The 24,742-nt window shown below is 44.4% G+C and overlaps 4 protein-coding genes across 6 annotated transcripts; 2 read left to right on the forward strand and 2 right to left on the reverse strand.

The window, feature by feature from the left end:
* Positions 1–1,313: 1,313 nt before the first annotated feature.
* fuca2 (alpha-L-fucosidase 2) lies at positions 1,314–6,609 on the reverse strand. Its single transcript, XM_070978500.1, has 7 exons — positions 6,300–6,609; positions 5,272–5,459; positions 4,782–5,121; positions 4,487–4,697; positions 3,122–3,312; positions 2,699–2,807; positions 1,314–1,970 (listed from the first exon to the last, which is right to left on the reverse strand). The coding sequence occupies exons 1-7, from the start codon at positions 6,485–6,487 to the stop codon at positions 1,833–1,835; spliced, it is 1,365 nt and encodes a 454-aa protein (XP_070834601.1). The 5' UTR covers positions 6,488–6,609; the 3' UTR covers positions 1,314–1,832.
* LOC139341814 (putative deoxyribonuclease TATDN3) lies at positions 6,343–10,535 on the forward strand. Of its 3 annotated transcripts, none has more exons than XM_070978502.1 (10): positions 6,343–7,086; positions 7,174–7,206; positions 7,293–7,366; positions 7,447–7,531; positions 8,360–8,422; positions 8,522–8,631; positions 8,872–8,927; positions 9,023–9,135; positions 9,563–9,643; positions 9,939–10,532. In XM_070978502.1, the coding sequence occupies exons 1-10, from the start codon at positions 7,033–7,035 to the stop codon at positions 10,080–10,082; spliced, it is 813 nt and encodes a 270-aa protein (XP_070834603.1). In that variant the 5' UTR covers positions 6,343–7,032; the 3' UTR covers positions 10,083–10,532. The 3 variants fall into 3 exon arrangements, with proteins under 3 accessions (XP_070834603.1, XP_070834605.1, XP_070834604.1); XM_070978503.1 differs by having other exon boundaries at positions 6,787–7,086; positions 9,566–9,643; positions 9,939–10,531; XM_070978504.1 differs by lacking the exon at positions 9,563–9,643 and having other exon boundaries at positions 6,782–7,086; positions 9,939–10,535.
* A 704-nt stretch (positions 10,536–11,239) lies between these two features.
* Positions 11,240–20,746, forward strand: coq8ab (coenzyme Q8A, genome duplicate b). Its single transcript, XM_070978498.1, has 14 exons — positions 11,240–11,568; positions 12,422–12,724; positions 12,836–12,902; positions 13,779–13,850; positions 14,707–14,832; positions 16,129–16,214; positions 16,297–16,437; positions 16,524–16,605; positions 16,751–16,844; positions 17,414–17,555; positions 17,789–17,896; positions 17,998–18,063; positions 18,574–18,660; positions 19,946–20,746. Exons 1-14 carry the CDS (start codon positions 11,434–11,436, stop codon positions 20,237–20,239), a joined length of 1,803 nt encoding a protein of 600 aa, XP_070834599.1. The 5' UTR covers positions 11,240–11,433; the 3' UTR covers positions 20,240–20,746.
* A 954-nt stretch (positions 20,747–21,700) lies between these two features.
* LOC139341813 (proton-coupled zinc antiporter SLC30A2-like) lies at positions 21,701–24,649 on the reverse strand. The gene is made up of 8 exons (XM_070978501.1): positions 24,573–24,649; positions 24,260–24,462; positions 23,713–23,859; positions 23,425–23,578; positions 23,135–23,339; positions 22,382–22,487; positions 22,151–22,285; positions 21,701–21,834 (listed from the first exon to the last, which is right to left on the reverse strand). The coding sequence occupies exons 1-8, from the start codon at positions 24,635–24,637 to the stop codon at positions 21,737–21,739; spliced, it is 1,113 nt and encodes a 370-aa protein (XP_070834602.1). The 5' UTR covers positions 24,638–24,649; the 3' UTR covers positions 21,701–21,736.
* Positions 24,650–24,742: the final 93 nt, after the last annotated feature.

Here is a 24,742-nt window from a genome sequence, read left to right on the forward strand (position 1 = left end):
ATGTCTGTGGCAGTTTCCCAGTTCCTGTCTACATATATAATTACCACCAAAGACTACAGCACCAAGACTGCAGAACTGAGTGGAGAATGGGCTTCAGCCACACAGTGCATCAATATGTGATCAAACAGTGTTACAGGTTATACTTAAAGATATTCAAACAGATCGACTGAGAGTGTCACTTACTGTAGCACTGAATCATAAATAAAGAAAAGGCAAATAATCTGTGGATCTATCAAATGAAATGCTGCCTTCATTTAGCTCAGGGCAATTTGACAATATCTTTTCCATTTGCATACATAACAATACAACAAATGTATGTAAGATGAAATGAGAAACTGATGTCCAATGCAATGCGCTGTGTTCAACTCCTACAGTGTGGATTACATCACACAGAGCGGAAAGGACTGGGCAAAAACATGCTTTGTCAATTGAGAGAAAATTAATCAGAGGCTGTTTTGACAATCAGTTTATCATTTAAGTGATATTGAAGCAAAATGAACTCATTCCAGCTTCTCAAATGTGAATATTTGCTAGGTTTGTTTTTTAGCCTGCTGTAATAGTAAACCCGATATTTTGGCTATTACAGTCAATAGTTGCATCCCTACATTAGAAAATATTAATGAAAATGAATTCTTTAATTAATATGTCCTTCAAAGCATTTACTGGAACAGTGTAACTTTCTAAAACTATGTCATGAATTGGTCACTTTGCATCCTCGCATCTTTCTGTTGTTGTTGTTTAGGGGATCAGCTGTCATGTGCGGGTCCCAGGCTGGGGATTGCCTGCTGAGGTGGGGGGAGGGAAATGCACGGACGTGAGAACCCCTTGCAAACCCCCCATCGGCACGTCATGGAACATTTGCAGAACAGGGACCTCCCACCTTAAAGGCGTGCAACAGAGAGCAGACACAACAGAGATCTGCCCTGCACCGGACTCACCATCTTAGGTGACAGAGAGACCTCTCGCTGCGGTGGATCGGCGGTGGAAGGTGCACACAATGACGGCTTAAAACACGGTGTGAGCGCGGGGTGAAGCAGCGGGGAGCAGGCTCACCAGTCACTGTGCCGCATGCAGCACATTTCATTTCACCGACATTTTTCTCATTCATGAAGGGGGGATCTTGTTTTCCTGGGTCGGCTGTGCACAGCAGGGGTGTAGAAATCAGTTTTGCGCCGTCAGCGTGCTTGAAAATGTCCCGCACGGCTGAGATGTTATTACAGACGTGAACAGCAGGGGGCGCCAACACGCAGTAAAACCTGAGATAATCCAGGCGGGATCAGGAGTGCAGAAGTCACCCTGGTACAACCAAAAATAATCAGACAGCTCCATTTATTTTATTTTATTTTCAGTTTGATGCTTTAAGGCTTCTGTCACTTTATTAAAACATTCCTTCACATGTAAACAAACACCACGGCAGTGATTGGTGCAAACAGACTGCATGGAATCACATAAAAAATATGCAGGCTTAAAAAAAATCATTAGAAATGTGCAGAAAAATTATGGCAATAAAATGTCAGATTTCACAACATTGGTGTCAGTGGTCGCGGACATTGTATACCTTTTCTGGGCCTGAAAAATAACATTTACATCCCATCCAAAGGCAGAAACTTCAATCATTAAAGTTACCCATATAAAAACAATGATCATGTAATATGTTTCCTCTTGGCTCCCTGTATACATGCTTCAAAAAGACCCTTTTTATATTGTCATAGTGCAAGTTACAGACAGTACAGTACTTTTCACGTCTTCAGTGATTCAAACCAATCAATCGCTGGGTCCTTCTCTCCGGCCTTCTGCTCCGTCTGTTCCTCTTCACGTGGGTTGGTTTCTCTTTAAGTGGCACCTGTCAGCTTCAGCGTCCAGGCCCACTGGCATGGCATCTGGCTGGAGGACAGCTGGGGCAGGAGAACCCGCAGTCCGCTGGGCTTTACAGGCTGCCACTGCAGAGACCCGTGACCGAGGAGCACCACCTTTTTTAGAACAAAAGCAAGACACGAACAAGGTTGACATGTTGACAGAAAGAGGGAAAAGATGAGTCCACCTCATTTCCCAGGATGCAGTGCGGTTAGTGGGCTCTCCAGCAGGGTTCGACCAGTTTGCCGATATAATGAGCCTTCAATTAAATATCGGCCAGTCTTTTCTGTCTCTGTGATGCGATGGAGGTTCCTGCCCGACCACAGCTACAGTCTGTAAAACCAGCATTTTCCTTCCACATATTTATTAGTTTAATCAGATTGTGCAATTAGAGTGAGAGGATTTGCTGCTTTTCTCTGAAACTGAAAACTTTGGTTTGGTCTCTAGGAATTACTGGTGGGCAGTTTTCACCCTATTCTTTATTTACTCAGCCATAACTTCACTGAAAACAATTAGATCGATCAATCAAAAGAATTGTTATTGTATCCCTGGCATGCATAAGAGCTTTACTGTCCTAAAAATATGTGATGTATGGCATGAAAATCGTCACATCTGACAGATATTATTGACTGTCAGCAAAAGTGGTATGCTATGGGTGAGATCAGTTTAAAAACTGAGGCAACTGCTGTTTTTTTAACAATTGGGACCAAGTTACGTACTGAGCAGGCAGTTTTTCAGATGAAAAATAAACTGGTGGACAAACGTCCTCCATAAGTAATGGAGGCACTGTTTCAGATGACCTCAAACATTTTGGCATGTCTGTGCTGCAACAGTTTAGTCTTACCTGAGTGTGTCCTTGTGTTGCCACAGGTTCATTCAGAACCACAGATCCATTGTTGGGCCACTGCAGTAAAAGGGCAAAGATGCTTTTTTCCTGTGGTCTGAAAGTGTACCTGTTGAATGCAGGCACATCCAGGAACAGGACAGACATCGAATTATTATCAGTAAACAGTATCAGTTCCCACATGAGCTTAAACAATATAATTAACAATTTCTGATCTTATTATACTTTCAGATGCAACTTATTTACATCTGAATATCAAGAATAAAAAGGAGAGCGTGTATTTTCCAGTGTACTATAAGTTTAAGGAAACTTATAGTACACTGGAAAAAGGATTAGCAGGCTGATTGAAATGATTTTGATACAGTTGTACAGTGTTGATCACAGCAAACCAAACATATTATGCAAATGTGAACGAGAACCCACCAGACTTTGGGGGTGACGGTGTCATTTTGAGCCCGCCATGCCGTTGTGTTGTAGATGGCCTCCCCGTTGACCTTCAGCCACTGACCCATCTGCCGCAGACGCTCCTCAAAGATGGGAGCGATCCTTCCATCGTGTGTCGGACCGATGTTCATCAGCAGGTTTCCACCACAGGACACGGTCTCCACCAACGTCTGACATGACGCACACACACACACACACACACACACACACACACACACACACACACACACACACACACACACACACACACACACACACACACACACACACACACACACACACACACACACAGTTAAAGATGCCGTATATGGCTGTATTTGACATTACTGCTTTACTGCACAAAGATTTCTTCCCAGCTGGAAGGGACTTCAGAGCAAACAGGACGAAAACCTGTAGAGATATTACTGTAACCATTAGCTGATTAATCCATTCGTCAACTGACAGGAAGTTAATGGGCAACAATGTTCATAGCCACGTAATCATTGAAGTCATTTTTAGTCAAACATGTACACGTTCCAGCTTCTCAAATGTAAACGTTTGCTGGCTCTCTTTGTTGTTTATGTGGTAATTTTTCTATGCATGTTGCACTATTTCCTGACATTTATTAATCCAGGGGAAAACACAGATTAACTCTGCAGCCTCAGAGATTCATGCACAAACAGATGGAGGAAGGAGTGAGACGTCAGTGGAGAAAATATTTTACATGCTTCTGTTCTTAAAGCGAAGTGAAATTAACAGTAATAGGGTTTGTGGGAAATGTGGTCTTTAGTCTTCAGAAGCACGAGGACAGCGTCTCACGTCTTGACCTCAGAAAAACAGATTGCCAAACAATCTCAACTCCAGATCCTCTTTCTCACTCGTTCTGAAGCTTTTGACTGCAGCTCATGGCTTTTAACAGCCGCGGGGGCGCTGACGGGACTGCTGCCTGTTTCCACAGTCAGGATTACACTGTGAAGCCAAATGTCTACGCAACTGTGCATGAGAAGTCCTAAATGTGGTCAGAATTATGGAACAGTTTCACATGACAAGTGAACAACAACATGAACAGGCTCCATCTGACCGTTTGATAAGGTTGAACGCTCCAGAACAACTGAATCGAATTGAGCTTGTTTTATCAACCAACGTCTGTTATCTGTTCAGAGTCATTACAGGATACGACTGCTAGTTTGAAAAACCATATACTTATAAAACACCACATGAATGTCATGCAAAGCTGAACACACTAAACCTAGATGGTAGGAAAATACTCACACAAGGTTACTGCTGAGTTTGCATACACATTATAGTACTCAGTTGGTCACCTGATAAAACATTTAAGAGCTAAATGAGATATTGAGCTCTCACCCATACAAGCTGCTCGATGGTGAGGTAGTCACTGAGACGAGCGTTTCGTCTGTAACCCCAGGACTTTTGGTCGATGGTCATGCAGTTTTCCCATTTGTGTTTCAGCAGGTGTCCCGGCTGGTAGCGGTCAGCACAGGTGTAATACCCACCGTGGGTGCAGATGGAGCCGTAGCCCCAGCGATCATTCGTCACCACTGTGTCTCGTACGGGACTGTGAAGGAATACGGGTCAATATCCCACTGGATGAGATAAATCTAATAAAACACACTTGCTGCATCCAACTGAACTTTATTACCTGTCGTTGTAGAGCCAGGCCAAGAAACCTGTGCTGTTCCAGTACTTGTCAGGTGCGTTTCCGTCCCCGTCAGACCACAGCACCTCTGGTTTGTACTTGACAACGAGCTCGTAAAGCTCAGGCAGAGTTTTAGTGGTAGGAAAGTAGTTGGTAGTGTAGACGTTAGCAGCGTCCAGTTCAAAGAGCGGGTTAAACCACTCGAAGAGAGAATGATACAGTCCTAAACGCAGGTCACTGTTAGCACGGACGGCACTCGCCACTTCATCCACCAGATCCCTTTTTGGTCCAACATCCACTGCGTTCCAGTTCCAGGAGTTTTTGGAGCCCCATAGTGTGAAACCTGAAAAATACATGGAAAAAAACATCTCCTGCAAGGCTGAAAGGATGCAGTATGGTAGTAATACTTCAAACAAGTGTAATTGTGTCATGCATTAGCACTCTAAAACTACCACTAATTATTGAGAAACAGGATGTTGCTCATGTCTCGTACCTTCATGGTGTTTTGTGGTCAGGACGATGTACTTCGCTCCTGATGAGGCAAAGATGTCCGTCCATTCTTTGGCGTCGAAGAACTCAGCCGTGAACTGCGGCGCAAAGTCTTGATACTTGAAGTCTACAGGATAATTCCTCTGCATGAAGTCGACATACGGCTGCAGTTTTTGTTTCTGCCAGTACCACCTGGAACAGAGAACAAAGGCTAAACAGGCAGAAGGAAGGCGAGTACTTTAGATCTACAACGGCAAAATACATGTTTATTTAGAGTCTGTCAAACAATGAAGCCTTAATGCATCTACCACGCCTGTGCTTAAACACAGACATTTTGTAATCACCCTTATTAGTAAGTAATTAATCGTGTTTATAATATCTTAAACATGCTGAAATACTCTATATAACTGTGTGTTAAAGTAACCTCATAATCAGCATTGGCTGATCACTTGAGTTGCTTGTTTTCTACGGATGAATACGTTGAGTTTTGAAACTTCACATGTTATAATAACACTAAAACAACCTTTTGATCGATTCAGCAGCTGTTCTGGATCTTTTGATCAGATCACATGATCTCCATCAGCAGGCGGGGTTTGCCCTGTTGTCAAACAATTGTTGATTTCCCTTTTTACTGAGCACTTCAGGCCCCCTGCTGAGTTTAAAGCTGAGGTTCAAAGTTCATGCTTGAGCTTAAAGCAGTTGATAAAATCATCTCATCACTGGGACCCATTCAGTGGCTGTTCAGGAGCTTTCAGAAAAATGGGAAACTCGAGCATCTAAATATTAAGACGGGGAGAACTCCTGAAATCGAGCTTGTGATGAGATTTCCTCCGATTGTTTGTGAATGTATCAGAGAATTAAGGAAATAAGTAAATAATAATAACACTTCTGTGTGCCTGTGCTCGCCTGGGTACCAGCATCACCCCCCTCGACGCCCCAACTTTACTAAAACTCCTATAAGTCGCACTTAAAGTTCAAAGCACGTCGCGATAATATGTTAGATAATTGCTGGAAACGGGGGGCAAAACTCACCAGAACCACTCGCTACCGAAGCTCGGAACAGAGAAGACCCCCCAGTGTATGAAGATGCCAAACTTGGCCTGATCGAACCACTCAGGAAGCGGTCTGGAGTCGATGGATTCCCAGGTCGGCTCGTATCTTCCTCTGCTGGAGCCGATCAACAGCATCGATAAAACGAAATTAATGGCTAATAAACCCATTTCAAGTCGAAGTAAACCTGCTGCGACGAAAGGACGGTGCGGCTATCACATGACAGGAGCGGCATAAGGAAGAGAAACAACACAAGCAGGTCTGTCTGCGGACACACGGTCGTTATAGGACACGCCCACCGCACGAGACACCCTCCACACGGTGTGGATGAGAAAGTGAAACTGTTCGGTTCAGTTTAGGAAAACATCTCAGGGGTGTGTCCTGTAGCCCAGTGGGTGTGTCTTGTAGTCTGCGAGGCTGCAAGTAGACAATCCCAACACAGGAATGTAGAGCGTATCAGGTGATAGACGCCTCCTGTGAGTCCGCAGATAGACCTACTTGGGTTTGAGCCAAGAGGTAACTGCCTGAAACACTGGGGACGATCAATTTCCTGCCCGCCGTTGCACCGGTGACGTTCAACCAATCAGATTACACAGAACGCCGCTCTCCCGGGAAGCGCCGTGTTCTGCATCTCGCGCTCCTCTGACTGTACACATGCGCAGTCTGCCTCTGTTTGCGGAAGAAGCTAATGTTTTGGTTATGAGCGTCCACATGCATGGCTGCCTACGTTGACTGCCACTGTCATATCTCTGCGGAGGGTTTTGACAAGGTGAGATCGCGAAGTGAAGGACAGAAGCCAAAGTTTTGTCTCTGAACTCTTTTATTCAGCTTTAACTTTCCCTCTTTTCGTTGTCAGGACATAGAGGAGGTGATTGAGAGTTCAAAAAAGGTGAGCCGTCTCATCTGAGAAACATTGTCCACATATGTTATCATTATGTGTGTTTAACTAATTTCTTTTGCTTCATTGATTCCCAGGCTGGGTTGTTGGCGCTGTTAGCCGTGGCTGAGCATGCTGGGGAATTTGAGAAGATCATTGATTTGTCACAAAGGTAACTGTCGCCATCAGAGAGAGATCATTTGAATTTAACATGTTACTCGTCCCTTTGTCCTGACTTTTGCTTCTTCCCAGGTTCCCAGGTTTTATATTTCCCTGCTTAGGAGTGCACCCCGTTCAGGAAGTGTCCCCAGAGCAACAGAGAGGGGCCACACTCCAGGTAAAGGCATGTTTACAAAAAACATTATCTGTCGTGGTGTGTAGACAGACAGGTATCTATTGTTCCTTCTCTGACACTTCTGCCACAACCCACATACGATGGAGGTCGTCCAGGTCCTACCAGGGTGCTTGGGTGGGCCTATCTTTTCTGATTGTGTATATGTGCTCCTTAATAACTAAAAATTATAATCCTTTTTCTCTGTTTTGTAGTTTTACTATTTTTGTTTCTTCTACTCTGTGTATATTTTCTGTCTATTGCATGTTTGTTGTTGTTGTTTGATTTCTTTATTCAATAACAATGGGAGGATGATGAGGTGGCGTGCAACAAATGTCCCCAGTTGGATGTGAACTGGGTTCATGGTCAATGCCCCAACTCTTGCGCGGTCAGTGTGCCCAGTTAATGACATACCAGTCAATCCTGGACAAGACTGGTTGTGATTTCAGGTTATATAAATAATAAAAACGCAAACTGCAAAATTTCATTTTGTGGTGCACACCATCCTGAAATACATCAACACTTCTTTTCAGAAACTCATTCCTCTGGATGATCCACAGATGAAGCTGTCAGCTATTTCTGTATGAACTAAAAAGTAATTCTAATGAAAACTGTTGTCACTGAGGTCTCAGAGGAACAGGGACATTGTTTCTGGAAAGACAAAATGTCATTTATCACTGATATTAACAAACATGAATCCAGTCCCATCCACAGTGTGGGTGGTGGCAGAAATCTCAAATCTGAAACAAAATGTAATGTTAAGTTTTGTCGTTAAGATGAATTTCTGCAGGCAACATTTTATAGAGAAGGCATTTTTTTCTGTCTTTCATGCAGGATCTAGATGCTGCTCTACCCATAATAGAGAAATACAAAGACCACCTTGTGGCCATTGGGGAGGTAAAGATTTATAGCTATGATGTGAATAACGCTTTGCTGTCGTGGCTTTCTTTTACTTTCATGTTAACAGTGAACTCTTTTTCATATCTGTTATTTTAGGTTGGTTTGGATTTTACACCCAGATTTGTCAGCAGTGACGCTGATAAAGAGAGCCAAAGGCAGGTCCTCATTCGCCAGGCACAGATAGCCAAAGAGCTGGATCTCCCTCTGTGAGTCACACTGTGGTAATCCAGATTATATTCATTTGACTACATTTTAACTTAAGCTCCACAAGTTAGTGTTTGGGTGCCTTTTTCTTATAATAACTGCATTTAAGAAATCCACTCACACGCAATACTTTGAGAAAACCCTTAATAAGATAAAAATAAAGGCAGAATAATCTCAGTATGTGCAGTGACATGAAAGACATAATGTGCCCTCCATAAGACTTTTGTGTGTTTTATCTCTAGAAATGTTCACTCGCGCTCTGCAGGAAGACCCACCATCCACCTCCTGAAGGAGCAAGGTAAACAGCTGAGTCTCGATCCTCTGTTTACCAGTGGATCAACTGTTACTGGAGTGCGTGACAGGTAAACTGCAGTTCCTCTGAAATGTCACTAGGTGTCGAAAAAGCCCTGCTTCACGCTTTTGATGGGAAACCGTCTGTTGCCATGGAGGGAGTGAAGGCTGGATATTTCTTCTCTATCCCACCATCCATAATACGGAGTGAACAGGTACAGCAGAGCGGCTCATCATGCTACGTTTCCACTGTATCATAAACCAACCTGTTTGAAATATTACTCAGTAACACTAACACATATAAAACCGCAATTCCTAAAAAGCTGGGATGCTGTGTAAAGCGTAAATAAAAACAGAAATCAGACATCTGCCAATGAACAGTGTTCACAGCTAACAGCTTAACAAAGTGCTCCTGAGCCCATGCAGTAATGTCCTCTCTTACACATACATATTATTTCCAAATTGTTTGAATGTCTTTGGCCTTTATATGCGAGCATGTTTACAGTTTACAGTTTACTCAACTACAGTCCTGGCGTGGCCTCTTCTGATAGCACTGACATGTTTACTTGGGTTTGATTGGTTGACTTTATCACACTGAATGTTAATGATTGATGATGTTTTCTTTGTGTATTTTCCACCAAGAAGCAGAAACTTGTGAAACAGTTGCCATTAGAGAACATCTGTCTAGAGACCGATTCGCCAGCTCTCGGTCCAGAAAAGCAGGTACATTTTTTTCCCCTCAGATTCAAATAAAGGTACTGAAAAAAAATCAAGGACATTTGCTATGAATCAGTTCATGGCTGTGACAGTCTTCTATTCCTTTTTCATTTGACAGTAATGTAAGCTCTGACCTGCTTTTTTGTAGAATATTTGCGATGTGTCCTTGGTTTTTCTTTGCCATGCATATTTTTGACACACAATAAAAATCTGTCAATATTTCTTATGGACGCTTATCATTGAAATTCCTAAAGTTTTATTCATCCATTCATGTCCTTCGTGTTCTGTGTCCTGAATGCAGGTGAGAAATGAGCCCAGAAACATCTGTATTTCCGCTGAGTACATCAGTAAAGTCAAAGGCGTGTCGCTGCAGACGGTGATGGAGGTGACGACACAGAACGCTCTACGACTCTTTCCAAAGCTAAAATCTGCCATCAGACCATGACGAAGCCTGAAATGTTTCGTTCACCAGACCTGAATATCTTGAATTTAAGCCCACATAACTCAATGTGGACGTCTGATGGAACTAAGAGGGTCACACGAGGTTTCTGCCAGAGCCACATATTATAAGCTTAAACCCCTTCATGTAGACTATACAACTGTACATGAGTGCTGGAAGCCCAATTTATTTATCTCCATTTACTGCTGAATAAAGGACAGTGAGATAACAATTTCACACGCAGGTTGTACATTTTTCATGTGTGTGATACATCTGCAACACCCAACATTTATAACCGTCTTGTCATGTCACAAAAACACCAGCTGACATCAATCTCTGGCACTCATTTAAACATCCAGGTCATTGAAAAGTGAATAAAGTCCAAGCAGAGCAGGCGTATCATTTAGTTTGTTGGACACATGTATTATTTCAGTGTTGCTTGCTCTTTAGGTAAAGTTGAAAGGTAATTTATCATTTACTTAACACCAGCTGCTGTAGGCAAACGTGAATGGCCCTGAATCAGTTCACAGCTGTATGAGGTATTGCCGCTTTCAAGTGCTCCTCATAGGATCGTACTCTGGAGATATGAGGGTTGAGAGTTACAACTACTCTAAGCCTTTTGTTGTGTGTCAGGGATAAATCCGGATTTTTCTGATATCTTGTGAACGCAGCATGTGTGCAGTTCACGGACCGCTCTGCGCGCATACGTCAGACCTCAGGCGACTGACAGTTTGTGCAGCCAGTGCGGAGGTTTGTTGATACCCGGAGCCGCCGGCTGAGCTTTGCCTCATTGGCCCGCGCTCGTCGAACTCCCCCCGGGGTCGCCTGGGGGAGAATTAGCATGTCCTTCAGCGTGTCGCCCGCCTCTGCCGCGCGGGACTTGGTTTTTACTTGAGAACTGTGTCAAGTCCAGTCAAGGCGAACGCGGCTCGCACGATGCTCTGCACGCTCACACAGCTGAGAGGACTTCTGCTTTAGAGTTGGTGAGTACAAGTTAAACTCTTTGTCACTTTTATAGATTTTTAAATGTCAAATCAGCCGTCAGATCATTTAATTCTTTATTTCATGTTTGTTTTAAAACTTTTCAGTATGCATTTTAAATTTTTTTTTCTTTTTCTTTTTTTTTGTTACTTTCTGCTCTCTAAGCACGCAGACACTCAGTTAATACTAAACTTTTATCAGTATTTGATCAGTCTGGGTTGTATTTCCCAACCATGCTGCGGATGTGGATTCATGCTTTTTCCTGCGAGCATGGGAGCATGAACGCAGCTCAACTCACACCTCACAGCCTAAAAGCAACCTGCTGCAGACACCTTCACCCTGTTATTCCTGGATCCGCAGGTCGAACATCAACACCATGACAGGTGACACGGTGGTCTGGAGGGGCCTGACCTGGATGAAGCAGGCTGCCAGAAGAGCCCCGGCAGGTGGCCCTCACGGCACCGGGAACCAGAGGCTGGTAAACTTCCATCACGCTGCTGGATCAGCAAGGGTGAGCAAGTCAGCTGAGATTTGGCTGTCATGTGGCTCCAGAGCTGGATAGAGTTTCAGAAAAATGCAACCCAGATACCTCCTCTGTCAGCCTCTGCCACCGCCACCTCATCAAGGGCTGTGAGGCGGATGATGCTGGAAGAGTAGACACAGAGGATTTAATTAGTAAGGATTTTCAAGGTGTGATAGTGCTCTTTCAAGCAAAAGCCATCAGAATAGCGACAGCTGTGCTGTGCTGACGGCGAGGAAACTTTCCAAAACAACATTTGATCCTATATTTATCAGCCTTTTTGGCTCGTGGGCCCTCAAAACGAAGCTCGTGACCCCTCGTCTCAGCTTTCAGCGGTCCACCGGCTTGTGATTCTCCCCTTGAGTTGAAGTTTGTGTAACACAATAATTATTTTTCTCTTCTCACCCCATGAATCATCTTGTGACCATTGATCCAAGCAGTCACAGGCCACTAAAATCAGAAATTCTCCAATAATCTGCACTTTTTATTATTTTACAGATTGCTGCTCCTGAAACAGTCAAATCAAAGCTTCACCTTTGTGTCATGTCATATCAGACTTTAGCAGCACAGACAGACTGATGAGAAGATCAATAACACTCTCACATCTGTTGACTATGAGGCTACAACCAGCAGCTGGTTCGCTCCGCTTAGCATGAAGCCTGCAAACAACTAGCTTGCATCTGTCCAAAGGTAACAAAATCATCCAACAACACTGTTTTTGTCGCTGGCCAAGTGAGCTGTTTCCAGGCTTTATGCTAAGCTAAGGCTGACAGAGACATGAGAGTGAACTTTAGGCCGCATTTCCTTTAACGCCTACTCATATGGATCATGTTTTGTCGTCCAGGAGACGTTGAACAGACAGCAGGAAGTGTGCGTCCACAGAGTCACAGCGGCACGGGTTCACAGATACTCCACCATGGGAGCTGGTTTCAGCGCCTGCTTCATCGGAAATGTACATGGCGGACAGGGGACCTGCAGCGGGAGACCCTGCACGAAGAAGTACCGCAGGGACTGGCCGAGCCACCTGTTCTCTGGACATACGAGGTTATTTAACCAGGACAACTCCACAGTGGAGCGGCTGACGTCAGCAGACGTTGATAAAGCGGGAAACGTCAAGAAAACAGACAAGAAGCAGCACAAACAAGTGGTATCCATGGCAACACCTTGATCAATACTACTCATTTCGTTTTTGTTATTAGTGGAGCATTTTATTGGTCTTTTGTCCTTGGAGCTGCTGAGTCGTTCTCTTGTCTTTCAGCTCAGCGACAGGGCCAGAGAGCGGAAGGTGCCGGTCACTCGGTTAGGAAGGCTGGTGAATTTTGGAGGTGGGTGAGTTTTCTGCTGCGTCAGCTCACGGCCAGAGCACAGTGACATTAGCACCACCATCATCCTCATGACCACAGCGGTTTCATTCATTCATTGAGAATTAATCATTCATGTTGAGTTTGTTTGTTATTTATAACTCTGCAAATGAAATGAGGCAGAATCTGAATTTTGAGCATTTCTAAGCTCAGGATAATTCTACTAATCTGAAACGCACTCCGGCATCGCTCAGCTAACTTCCAACTGTTTTGACACGAGTTGTGCAAACAAGTTGTGCAAATGACATTGGCAGCGCTGGCACTTCCTGACAGAGCAGCAAAGGCTCATGGGAGACGTTGCTCTGCAGGATGTCAACACAGCAGAGTTGGTGCGTAAAGTCTTTGCTTCCACATGTGCTACACATCTGTTTTCTCTCAGCGACTTTTACAGGTAGAGGTGTTGTTTGCAGTGGCTATTTTGGGTTTTGACCTCGGTTCACCAGTTCTGCAGACCTGGGGTCAGACTGTGGGAAGTGCTGACGTGCTCGCTCGCTTATCAGTAGCTGAGAAAATGTTTGGGGGACGCTCGGGAGTCCTGCTGGAGAATCCCGCTAATGTAAAACGTGTTGTCAGCTCGCAGCCTTCTGCTCATCAAAGGGCGGCACACTTACAGTAGTATCAGCTGTTCCCTCTGGGCCTGAATTTACCTCTGAACTCTCTGAGTGTTGGCTTGAGAAATTAGAGCCGCCTCTGGTCACTGACTGCTGTTATCGCCTTCTTTTTTTTTCTTGTGGCTGTTATCAAATGCAGAGTAGGACACTGATAAGGTGAACACTGTCGGCATTCATTTAAAACGCTGGCCATCTGTTCATGGATTTTTTTTTTTTTTTTTTTTTGCAGGTCTGGCGGTCGGACTCGGCCTCGGGGCGATCGCCGCAGTGGCGAAGAAGAGTTTACAACCTCAGCAGCAAGGTGATGAGACAATTGTTTTATGGGTGGAGTTGGGAGCGCTTAGCTTTGGACGATCATGTTTCAGGCTGTTGTCTCCACTCATAAGCAGCTCGGCCTGCGTTCATCTTACATGCCGTTTAAACAAGAGGACAGACTGAGCTTCACGTTGAAAATCATGTGTAAACAACTGGGATCCATTCGTTGACTGTGAAGTTCTGATTAAAGATGTAGAAATCAGTTCATCTAACTGGGTTCCACAATATATAAACATGTCACAGTGAATGATGAATGATCCTCATTTCTACATCATGAATATGGAAACATTTATGTTGAAAAGAGTCAATTTCAGATAAAAAATAAGAACATTTCTACCATTAGTGGCACCCAGCAAGGGGTGAAATCGTTCTAATTTAACTGAAATAACAAAAACAGGAATGTCAGTTTTTATGCGACATCCAGTGAGTAAAATGTAACGGTCCTCATACTGATGCAAAATTTCCAATATCGCCATGAAGCAGACCTGATCATTGATTGGCAACATGATGGCAAATACACACACAGATAAAATGAAGTGTTCCTGAACCCATGTTATCTCATTTATACAATCATGTGTTCACAAAGTGCTGAACCTCGCTCCATCCTCGCTTGTGAACGACTGAGCCTTTCCAGGATGCCCCTTTCTTAACCAATCATGATACTATCACCTGTTACCAATCAACCTGTTCACCTGTGGAATGATCCAAACAGGTGTTTTTGGAGCGTTCCACATCTTTCCCTGTTGTTGCTCCTTGTTGCAGTAGATGATCATCAAAAATGTGAGCGTCTTCTCTGTAGCTGAGATCAGCATCACCTGTACTGAACGATGTGTGTTTTTCAGGTGATAAAAAGGCCGTACTGGACTCGAGTGCCTTCCTCTCTGAGGCCAACGCCGAAAGAATCGTCCGGACGCTTTGCAAAGTCCGAGGTGCCGCTCTGAAACTCGGCCAGATGCTCAGCATTCAAGGTGAGGTGTCGTCAGAAAATGTCCTCGGATGGCTCTAAATCATCATCCACTTAGAAATCCGTCTTCTGTTACGTGCTACAAGGACACGAGGACCTGAGACACACACAGACACACACACACACACAGACACACACACACACACACAGCTCAGCATGTTACGCACAGTAAATCCACATGTGTAAATAAAGGTTCAGCTGTCACCTCAGTCGGTAAACTGGTGCTCCGCCTTCCCAGCAGGACTTCATCATGTTTCTGGTTCAGACTCGCTGGCAAACAAACAGCATCGCCTCAGTAGCTGGGAAATGTCATCACCTAAAATAAACCTGGGGCCAGCTGGACACAATACGTGCCATTCCAGTCGGGCTATTGTGGGCAGCCGAGGCTGAACTGACGCTGCGAGTGTGTCGCTTCGAGCGACGCGCCTTCAGCGACACGTTGTTCTGCTCTGAGTGTCCGTTTATTATCGTCACAAACACAGTCAAGCATTTGTCTTCCTGATCTTTCAGAAGGTCGCGCAGCTCACTGCTCCTCTGAAGGGGTTTCCAGGACCTTTGTGGGTCATCCTGCACATTATCCCTCAATCTGTTCGACTCATTGACAGAATTACAAACTGTTACCGTCAGACATCTTCGTCTCTGTTAATGTGGAGCCTCAGGCCTCGTTCTCGACCTCGGAAACAGAAGCTCAGTCTCCATTTAGATGATGTGCAGAGCGGAAACAATCAGTCAGTTCATTGATCGTGTTCGTGTTGTATGTGTGCTGCTGCTCTGGGGGGTCAGAGGAGGATTATCTCGGCGTTAAGAATTTCTTCGTCCTACATGACATTAAGTTTTCCACATCACAGGAAGGTTTTGGTGCAGTTTTATCATTCGGTTATTGAGGCCAGCATCACCTTTGGAGTGACTGTGTGTTATGGCAACATCTCAGCACAGGGCAGGACGCCAGAGGACGAAGGTCCTTGATGTTCTTGTGCATTCGATTTAATTTGTGGAACAAATAGAAACCTCATGTGCACTCAGTTTTATTTACTTCTTATTTTGCCTCCTTTTATTGTTGACTGTGGTCCTCTAATGTTTTTACTGCTTGTTTCTCAGTGTTATTACTGTCTGTGATGTCCTGAGTTTTGGTTTGGGAGCAGCTTCGTTAAAATGGCAGTGAGGTATTCAGGCTTGAATCTAGTGAACTTATAAACCTCTGGCCTTTGGACAAAGTTTGTATATGTCACCTTTTTGACGAAACGATAAATCCACAGCGACTGTTCTCACTCTGCTCGTCTGTTATTTTGTCTTTTCTCAGATGACGCCTTCATTAACCCTCAGCTGGCCAAAATCTTCGAGCGTGTTCGACAGAGCGCAGATTTCATGCCCTCTAAGCAGATGATGGTACGGTCCAGAGAGCGGCAGTAAACAGCACAAACTCAGTAAACCAAGCTCGAAGATGAGACGGTTTGTCTTCTCCCTGCAGAAAGCCCTCAGCAGCGACCTTGGCCCGAACTGGAGGGACAAGCTGGAGTACTTTGAGGAGAAGCCGTTTGCAGCGGCGTCCATCGGTCAGGTGCATTTAGCGAGAATGAAGGACGGCAGAGAGGTCGCCATGAAGATTCAGGTGAGACGAGCGTTTGCACAGAGATAAAACACAAAAGGGAGCTATGACAAATACAGCAAAGCTCACAATCAGATCTGCTCTTTCAGTACCCCGGAGTCGCCAAGAGTATCGACAGTGACGTGAATAATATCATGACTGCTCTGAGTTTAAGCAACGCACTGCCCGAAGGTAACATTGTTTAAATTTCGTCATGTTTGTGATAACAGCTGCTATTGTCTGATGTCTGTAAGCTCTGCTCGTGTCAACAGAGCCACAGACACGAGCAGCTCGAATGTCGTGACTTTCAGCTTTTTAACATTTGCCCTCTTTACAGGTCTGTTTCCTGAGCACCTTATTGAGGTCATGAGCCGCGAGCTGGCGCTGGAGTGTGATTACATAAGAGAGGCCAAATGTGCCAAAAAGTTCCAGTGAGTTTTCACACTGATAATATCAATCTGTAGTTCTCCATGTGGCTGAAAACATTTCCTGCTCACAGAGGAACTGAAATCACGACCAGGAAGCTTCACAACCCGATGTTTGTTTTGCTTACTGTGCTGTCTGGAGGAGAGTTTAATGAGAAGATTGATACCACTCTGAAGTCTGTGGGGTTTGATATGAAGCTACAGCCAGTTAGCTTATCTTAGCATAAAGACTGGAAACGGGGAAACAGCTAGCCTGACTCTGTCCACCTGTAACAAAATCTACCCGCCGTCACCTCCAAAGATCACTGATAATACATCTTCTTTGTTTAATCTGTATAAAATGCAGTGTCTCCAGTCTTTATGCTAAGCTAAGCTAACCAGCTGTGGGCACCAGCACAACCTAATATTTATCCTACAGATTTGAGAGCGGTATCGATCTTCTCATCTAACTCTCAAAAGCAACAGAACAAAGCTCCTGGTTTAGCTGCCAGGTTAGCTCAGTTCACCTGTGGACCAGGATGGTCTGTTTCCTGGAATTCGTGCTCAGGTGTCATTTCTCTTTGCTGTTTCTGCAGAGAGCTGCTGAAGGATCACCCCTTCTTCTATGTGCCCGATGTGATTGACGAGCTGAGCAGCCAGCACGTCCTCACCACGACGCTGGTGCCCGGTTTCCCTCTGGACCAGGCCACCGACCTCTCCCAGGAGCTCAGGAACGAGGTATGACCACTGTGAAATCTGCACCGCCTGCGGCACAATTTACACCTGCACGCTGCCAAGACGTTGCACGCTTCGGAGGCCGATTGCAGGTTTACACCACCTTTAAAAGGCCAGAGTCACGTCAGCACATCACATGCATTCGACCACCATCCGCTCATAATGATACGTTCAGTTTTTCCACTGAAGTCGCCGTTTCACTTCAGTCCGTTTCTTCTTTCTCCTCCTCCTGATAGATTTGTGAGCAGATCTTGATTTTATGCTTGAGAGAGCTTTTTGAGTTCAGGTACATGCAGACTGATCCGAACTGGTCCAACTTCTTCTTTGACCCTCAAACTCACAAGGTCAGTTTGTCTCAGCCCCTTCACGTTCGCGCTGTCGGTGCATTAGTATTTATGTATTTCCCCTTTTCACTGAGGTCTGTTCTTCTGTTTCATGTCTTCAGGTTGCACTGCTGGACTTTGGAGCTACGCGGGGGTTTGATAAGAGTTTCACTGACACCTACATTGAGGTGAGAAGCTGCACAAATGTAAAATGACACTGTTATATTTACAGTATTTGCCTCATTTTAACACATTTTCTCTTTGTTATTCTTGTTATCACAGCATTAGACTTATCTAATTAAACCTTTTCTATAACATAATGCAAATCCAGTCAGTGCCCGAGGAGAGAGCACTGTGGCTTACATTAGCTGGAAAAAGTCACTGGTTAATGTGGTTTACTTAAGTTTTATTTCATGTTTGGGATGAGACACGGTGAGAGTATCATCCAGCTTGTTACAGGAAGAGACTACTGTCATTTTTATGCAGTAATAATGAGAAAATGTGTCAAAACAACGTGACAACTGTCTTTCATGTCCTTCAGAACAAAGTGAACACTATTATTTTGTCATGGTGGCAGCAATAAATTGATAGTTTTGCATGTCAGTGGCTTCAAATGATGCAAAGAGAGCCGTAACGTGCTTTACTTTGATGTAGGCAAACATTTCATTAGATCAGGACAGATTTTTTTCTCTCATCAGATCATTAATGCAGCTGCAAATCAGGACAGAGAAGGTGTCCTGCAGAGATCCAGAGACATGAAGTTCCTCACAGGATACGAGACAAAGGTAACAACATCGTCCTTGTAAACCGCAGCAGAGCGTAATCAGTCACATTTCGTTTCCTGTCCAACCAGTCAGTTCACTGACTGACCTGAAGTTATCAGCTCAGGAGGTTAAATTCAGCCCTAGACGATAAAAAAACAGCTGGCTGTTGAAAAGGTTCATTTAAAAACACTAAACAATTAAGAAACAATCAGTAAAACATGTCATCCAAACACCTTCAGCCTCAGTTGTAAAGTGGCAGAAAGTAACTGCAAGAAAAACAGTTAAAGAAGTCACATGATCAGCACATGACCTGAACATGTGACAGTGTTGGAAGAAGACTCAGATCCTTTATTTAAGTTGAAGTGACAGTACCACAGTGTAAACGTGAAGTGATGGAATGATGGAGCCTTCAAGGTCTTGAAAGATTATATTTTTTTTTATTCCGAGATAACCACCAGATAATCTGTAGGCACACTTTATCATTCCTCTTAGTTCATGAAGACCTCACACACAGCTTCATCATCACTGTGAACACCTGCGAGGCCTCTAATCTGTAACGTGCATCATATTTAATAATCTGATCGTATGTTTTGTGTGTAAGATTAAAGGAACTCTCGAGGAGTGATGTAAAAAAGTAAAACATCCAACAAAAGTTTAAGTAACTTACATTAAGAAACATTCATTTACATTTACTAACATTCATTCAAGTGGCATTAAGTCTTCTACGATCTTTATCGCCCTCTAATGGCGACCAGGGGGAACTGCAACAACAATGACACACTGTGAATGAAAATCTTTGTACTCTTGACAGCTGTTGCGGAAGTTTTCTGGAAAGAAAAATACCTGAGAATAATTACTAATTTAGTACTAATTATAGTAAAAGAGAGTCAGTGCTATTAATAAAGTATAACCGAATCCACGCAAAACATTCAGTAGACATATAAGATCTGATGCTTTTGTATAAATTAAACTACTGAACAGTATGCAAACACCTTGAGCAGGTACAACATTAAATCATTAATAATCATTTAACATGTGTTCTCCAGAAAGTTCTTGGTTTTGGGTAAGAATTAGTCCAGCACAAAACTCCCCATTGTTGCTTTCACACTTCAGTTTTTATACAGATTAAACAAAGACAATTTAATAAGTGGACTTTAGAGGAGCTGGTGGGCAGATTTTGTTAACTTGGACAGAGCCAGGCGAGCTGTTTAGCCTGTTTCCAGCCTTTGTGCTAAGCTAACGGGGACAGCAGAGAGTTAAGCTTCTGCTTTAAAGCCTGTCTGCTGACTGTGTGTCCTGCACTCAGGCGATGGAGAAGGCCCACGTGGACGCAGTGATGATCCTCGGGGAGGCCTTCTCCTCTGAGGAGCGCTTTGACTTCGGGGCTCAGAGCACCACCGAGCGCATCCACAGCCTCATCCCCGTCATGCTGAGGGAGCGACTCACACCGCCTCCTGAGGAGACGTACTCCCTCCACCGCAAGATGGGCGGCTCCTTCCTCATCTGCTCCAAACTCAAAGCTAAAATTGCCTGTAAGAACATGTTCCAGGAGGCCTACGGGAAGTACTGGAAAGACGGACGGCCTAAGTCGACGCACTGAGGCTGAAGTTTTCCAAAAGGTGCCATGAAACCAGGAGTGTGTGGTACGTTGAACAATTTACTCACACATTCTGACCTGTGAAGGTATTTTTGTGCATCCTGGGCCAGATGTTGTCCAGATGTTGCTTAGTTTTGTGTTTTTTTACTGTGGTCTGCTCTGTAGACTCATCAAGTACCTTGATATGGGTTTCATCCATTATCCATGTCCATATTCCATCACTCTTCTTGACCAGGACTCCCATCCAGACTAACAAAGAGTCAATGCAGCCTGTTTGTATGCATTTGAATGGATTTGTTGTGCGCTCTGTGCAACCCCATAACTCTGTATGGTTTGAGGAACGGTGACCAGGATTTGTCAATTGAAATAAATTGACACTGATGTTGCAAAAAGAAATCAGCGTCACTGATTTGTGCATGTCTAAAAGAGCGTAGATGATTATTTTAAAGCTCCGACAAACGGACCTCGACCGACTGAAAGGCTCCAGATGATGTGAAGATGTGTCAAATGTGGGTGAAAATATGTTTTCTGTTAGAGGAAAAAAAACTTGCGTGAACAACTTAATCATCAGAAGACTCGAAGAACAAGCAACAAGAGTGAAAACATTGTATTTATACAACATTTACAACTATCATTACTCAGATCTGTGAAAAGGAGGTCCTTCTAACAGTCACGTAAATATGTTGTGAGGTCACAACACATAAAAATCTGCTGCTTCATACATAAAAATTAATTCTTTGGCCTTTTTCCCATAATTCCTGAGTAGCCAGTTTGTCAGAAAAGTCAAACGTGACCGTCGCCGTGTTTCCATCAGTGTATTTTATTCACATTTTGAAGTATGGAAATAGAAAATGTTCATGGAAACGGCAAAAAAAAACAAAAGTCCACGTTTTTACGCTGGCTCCAGGTGATTTTTGCCTTTTTCTAAACAACTGAAGCACTGAATGGAGAGGGAAATACCTTTTTCAGGTAAGTTACAACACAGCGAACATTTAAGTGATCAGCTGTTTCCTCTGAGAGAAGAAGACTAAAACGCCTCCTCGTGGCTCCGCACGGATCTGATGTGAACATTTCCATCATGATTTCTGTTCTTCTTTTCGTCCGTTTGAGAGTCAGCTGGCGCTCTTGTAATTATGCCATCTTAGCTTATTGATGAACCAACTCCTAATAATCGAAATTGCATTTTCTTCTGCAAATTTTCTCGACATTCAGTTAAAATTTGTGATACATTTGGATGGAAACACACCTGATTATAACAGCATGAATATATTCTATCAAAGACTCACAACTCTGAGATTTACAGGAGAGTAACTGTACTCGCTACAGGGATTACCTGTAAATCAAATACATAGAGGCTGGACTCGCACACAACACCTGAGTGATGTAAACGGTCCCACAGACTCCCGAAATGTGAAACTGCAGGAGGCTGCGAGGCAGCAGCAGCCCAGTCCAGAGTCTCCACAGTCATCGCACAGGCCAGGACCTGCAGCCGTCGCCCCTCTAACGCTCCACTTGGATTGTGATGCTGGAGAAGCCCAACTCAGAGCGCAGGAGCTTTGTGGCCTTCGTGAGGACGATCTGTGGATCAGCTTCTTCTTCTGAGGACACAAATACAGGCGACACGTTCCTTTAAAGTAAGGAACATGTAAGAAGAAACAACCACTGGTGCTCTTGAAGGGTAAAATTATGAAGAGTGCTGATACACATTGGTGTATTTTTACTATGTACTAGCCCTTAATTACTTGAGGCGTTGGATTTTTTAGGCCACACACTGCCTGTGGATGAGGGAATACTCTTTAAAATGACAACTAAGAGCAAACAGAAGTCTTAAACTCTGCCAGCATCAAGTGCTAAACTTCCTGCTGAGCTCCAGCTGTGTGCACTGCAGATTAGCAGTGTTGATTTTGCCTCTACCTGTGGCCACGTGGACGGAAAGCAAAGAATGAGTCATGTTGAGGTTCCACATGTGCAAACTGTGAACGGCCACGACTCCTCTCACCGCCAGCAGCAGCTCTCTCACAGCGCTGACGCGAAGGTCCTGAGGAGCGCCTGCAGAAAGCAAAGACGACGCTCAGTGCCGCCAGCGCGCCAACTGTAGCCAATCACATGATAATGTCACAACAGACATGCAGGAAGTGCGCTTACCCTCCATCAGTATTCTGAAAACATCCTTTGTGACTGGAAGCGTTGTTCCAAGAACGAGAATCGAGAACAGGAAGGTGCAAATTGGATCTGCTACTTTATATTCAGGCTGTGAGGAATACAAATAAAAACCTCAGAGGGAGCTTGAAGCGACTCCTCTCGCTGACAGTGAACTCCTGCTGAATGTATGTTCATCCCGCAGAATAAGTTGGTCACACCCCAACTCTCGCTTGCAATTTCAGGAAATTCAAGGCCATGAAAAGACCAAAACTACCAATGTGTTTGTCCCTCTGTCAGTACTCTCTGACCCACTGATTCCTACAATATAGAGTATATCTTTAAATGCATTTCACTAACATATGATTTTATCTTTTTAAAGACATCATTTCCTAAAGCAGCTGACAGCAAACATTAGCAAACTGAAGGAAACAGTGCATTTGTTTGGGACTATTTTCTGCTGCGGATTAATACAAACTCGGTGCTTTAGGGAGTATTTGCAGCAGCAGGATGGTCTGCGAAACTCAAAATAAACACAGTGTTTTTAATAGTGCTAACACACTAAGATGCCGAATATGGTGAACGTTAGCATCAGTATGTTGTCATTGTGAGCATGCTAACTGGTTAGCAGTTAGCTAAAGGCACTGCTGTGCCTACACAGAGCTTACATGGCTGCAGGCTGGTAGTGCTGTTTTTTGGTGACGTCTTAGTTCAGTTGCTGACAATGTTGAGCTCTTCAGTGTTTTGGCTGATACTGACCCAGATGTGGATGATGGTGGCAGCCAGCAGGACTCCGACACTTTGCAGCAGATCTCCCACCACGTGGATGAAAGCCGCCCTCACGCTGGCGTTGCCGTGGCCGTGATGATGGTCCTGATGCTGTTTGTCCCTCTGCAGCCGGCCGGTGGGAAAGCTGTGGCTGTGGCCGTGTGACGCACCCGACTGATGGAGGATCAGGACCATCCTAAATAAAACAAAGTCCAAACTGACTAAACGGCGTCTGATACACCGAACACAAATGATCCTGACGATGAGCTCTTCGCACTCACAGGACGTTGACCCCCACAGCACAACCCGAGGTCATGAGCATGATGTGAGTGTCGATGTCGTAGTCTCCATCAGTGACCCTCTGAATGGCTGATATGACCAACACTGCTGTCACAGCCCAGATAGACATGACGGACAGCAACATGCCCAGAATCTCTGATGAGCACAACAACTGAGAGTCAGACAAGTAAGAAATTCAGTCATTTATATGAGGTCAGAGCACAGGCGTAAAGACTCTTGAAGCTCAACTAGCCCTTTAAAAGAGCGACACCACGTTATTTTGGTCTCACCTGCTCGATGCCACCCGAAGGTCATGGTGTGAGTCTGAGGCCTGGATGAGATCCACAGAGAGAAGATGCTGATCACGATGCTGCCAAAGTCGGTCAGGAGATGTGCAGCGTCCGTCATGATGGCCAGACTGTGAGCAGCGTACCCACCTGTGGAGAGGAGAGGTGGTCCCTGCAGACTGTCAGAGCAAGGAGGTGTGGAGGTGTGTGTGTGTGCGTGCGTGCGTGCGTGCGTGCGTGCGTGCGTGTGTGGGGTGGGGGGACTAGAAACTAGAAACTGCTTGAAACTAGAATGATAAAGCTGTTCGATCAACAGACACAAGAACAAAACAGCTTCATCAAATTCTTCGTATCCAGACAAATGCGCTTATTTTTAGTTTGGCTGCTCTACTTTTAAAATAAGACTAGATATTTTTTACTTGTTTTCTATAATTTTCCTGTTCTGATGCAGATTTTAAATAGTAGTTCCCTGTTTTATTGATGTTTTTCTTGTTTTTCCTGGTGTGTTTGCGGCAGTGAACTCAGTTGCGACGGTGCTTTCTCATCTCACCGATCACCTCTCCGGCCATGAAGACGAGGCTGACGGTGCAGGCGACGTAAAGCTTCCTCCTGGCCACACGTCTGCCGTCGCTTTCAGCCCCCGACATCGAGCCCATCTCCTGGCAGAGCCGCTCAGGCTGCCATAGGCCGTCCTCGCTGGAGGCATCTTCACTCAGCTCTGAGTCTGAATATTTGTCCTCCGGAGAACTCGTCCTGAGAGAAGACACAACAGGTTTCCTGATAAATCATCTTTGTTTGAGTGATTAAATATGTAGAAACTAAAAAAAATCATGTATGAGAGGATAAAAGGAATAAAAACATACCATCCAAGAGGCTGCAAATGAGTCTCAATCAGATGTTGTTTCTCTGAATCCGCTGATAACTCCATGTCCTGCGATGACTACACATGGGGGACTCTTAGTTTAACTGGTGTTAAAGTGAATTCGGCCACCTGCTCCAGCACATGTTATCTGACAGAGGTGGAGCACGACGG

Source organism: Chaetodon trifascialis, chromosome 14 (assembly GCF_039877785.1).
Source record: "Chaetodon trifascialis isolate fChaTrf1 chromosome 14, fChaTrf1.hap1, whole genome shotgun sequence".
Lineage (NCBI taxonomy): Eukaryota > Metazoa > Chordata > Actinopteri > Chaetodontiformes > Chaetodontidae > Chaetodon > Chaetodon trifascialis.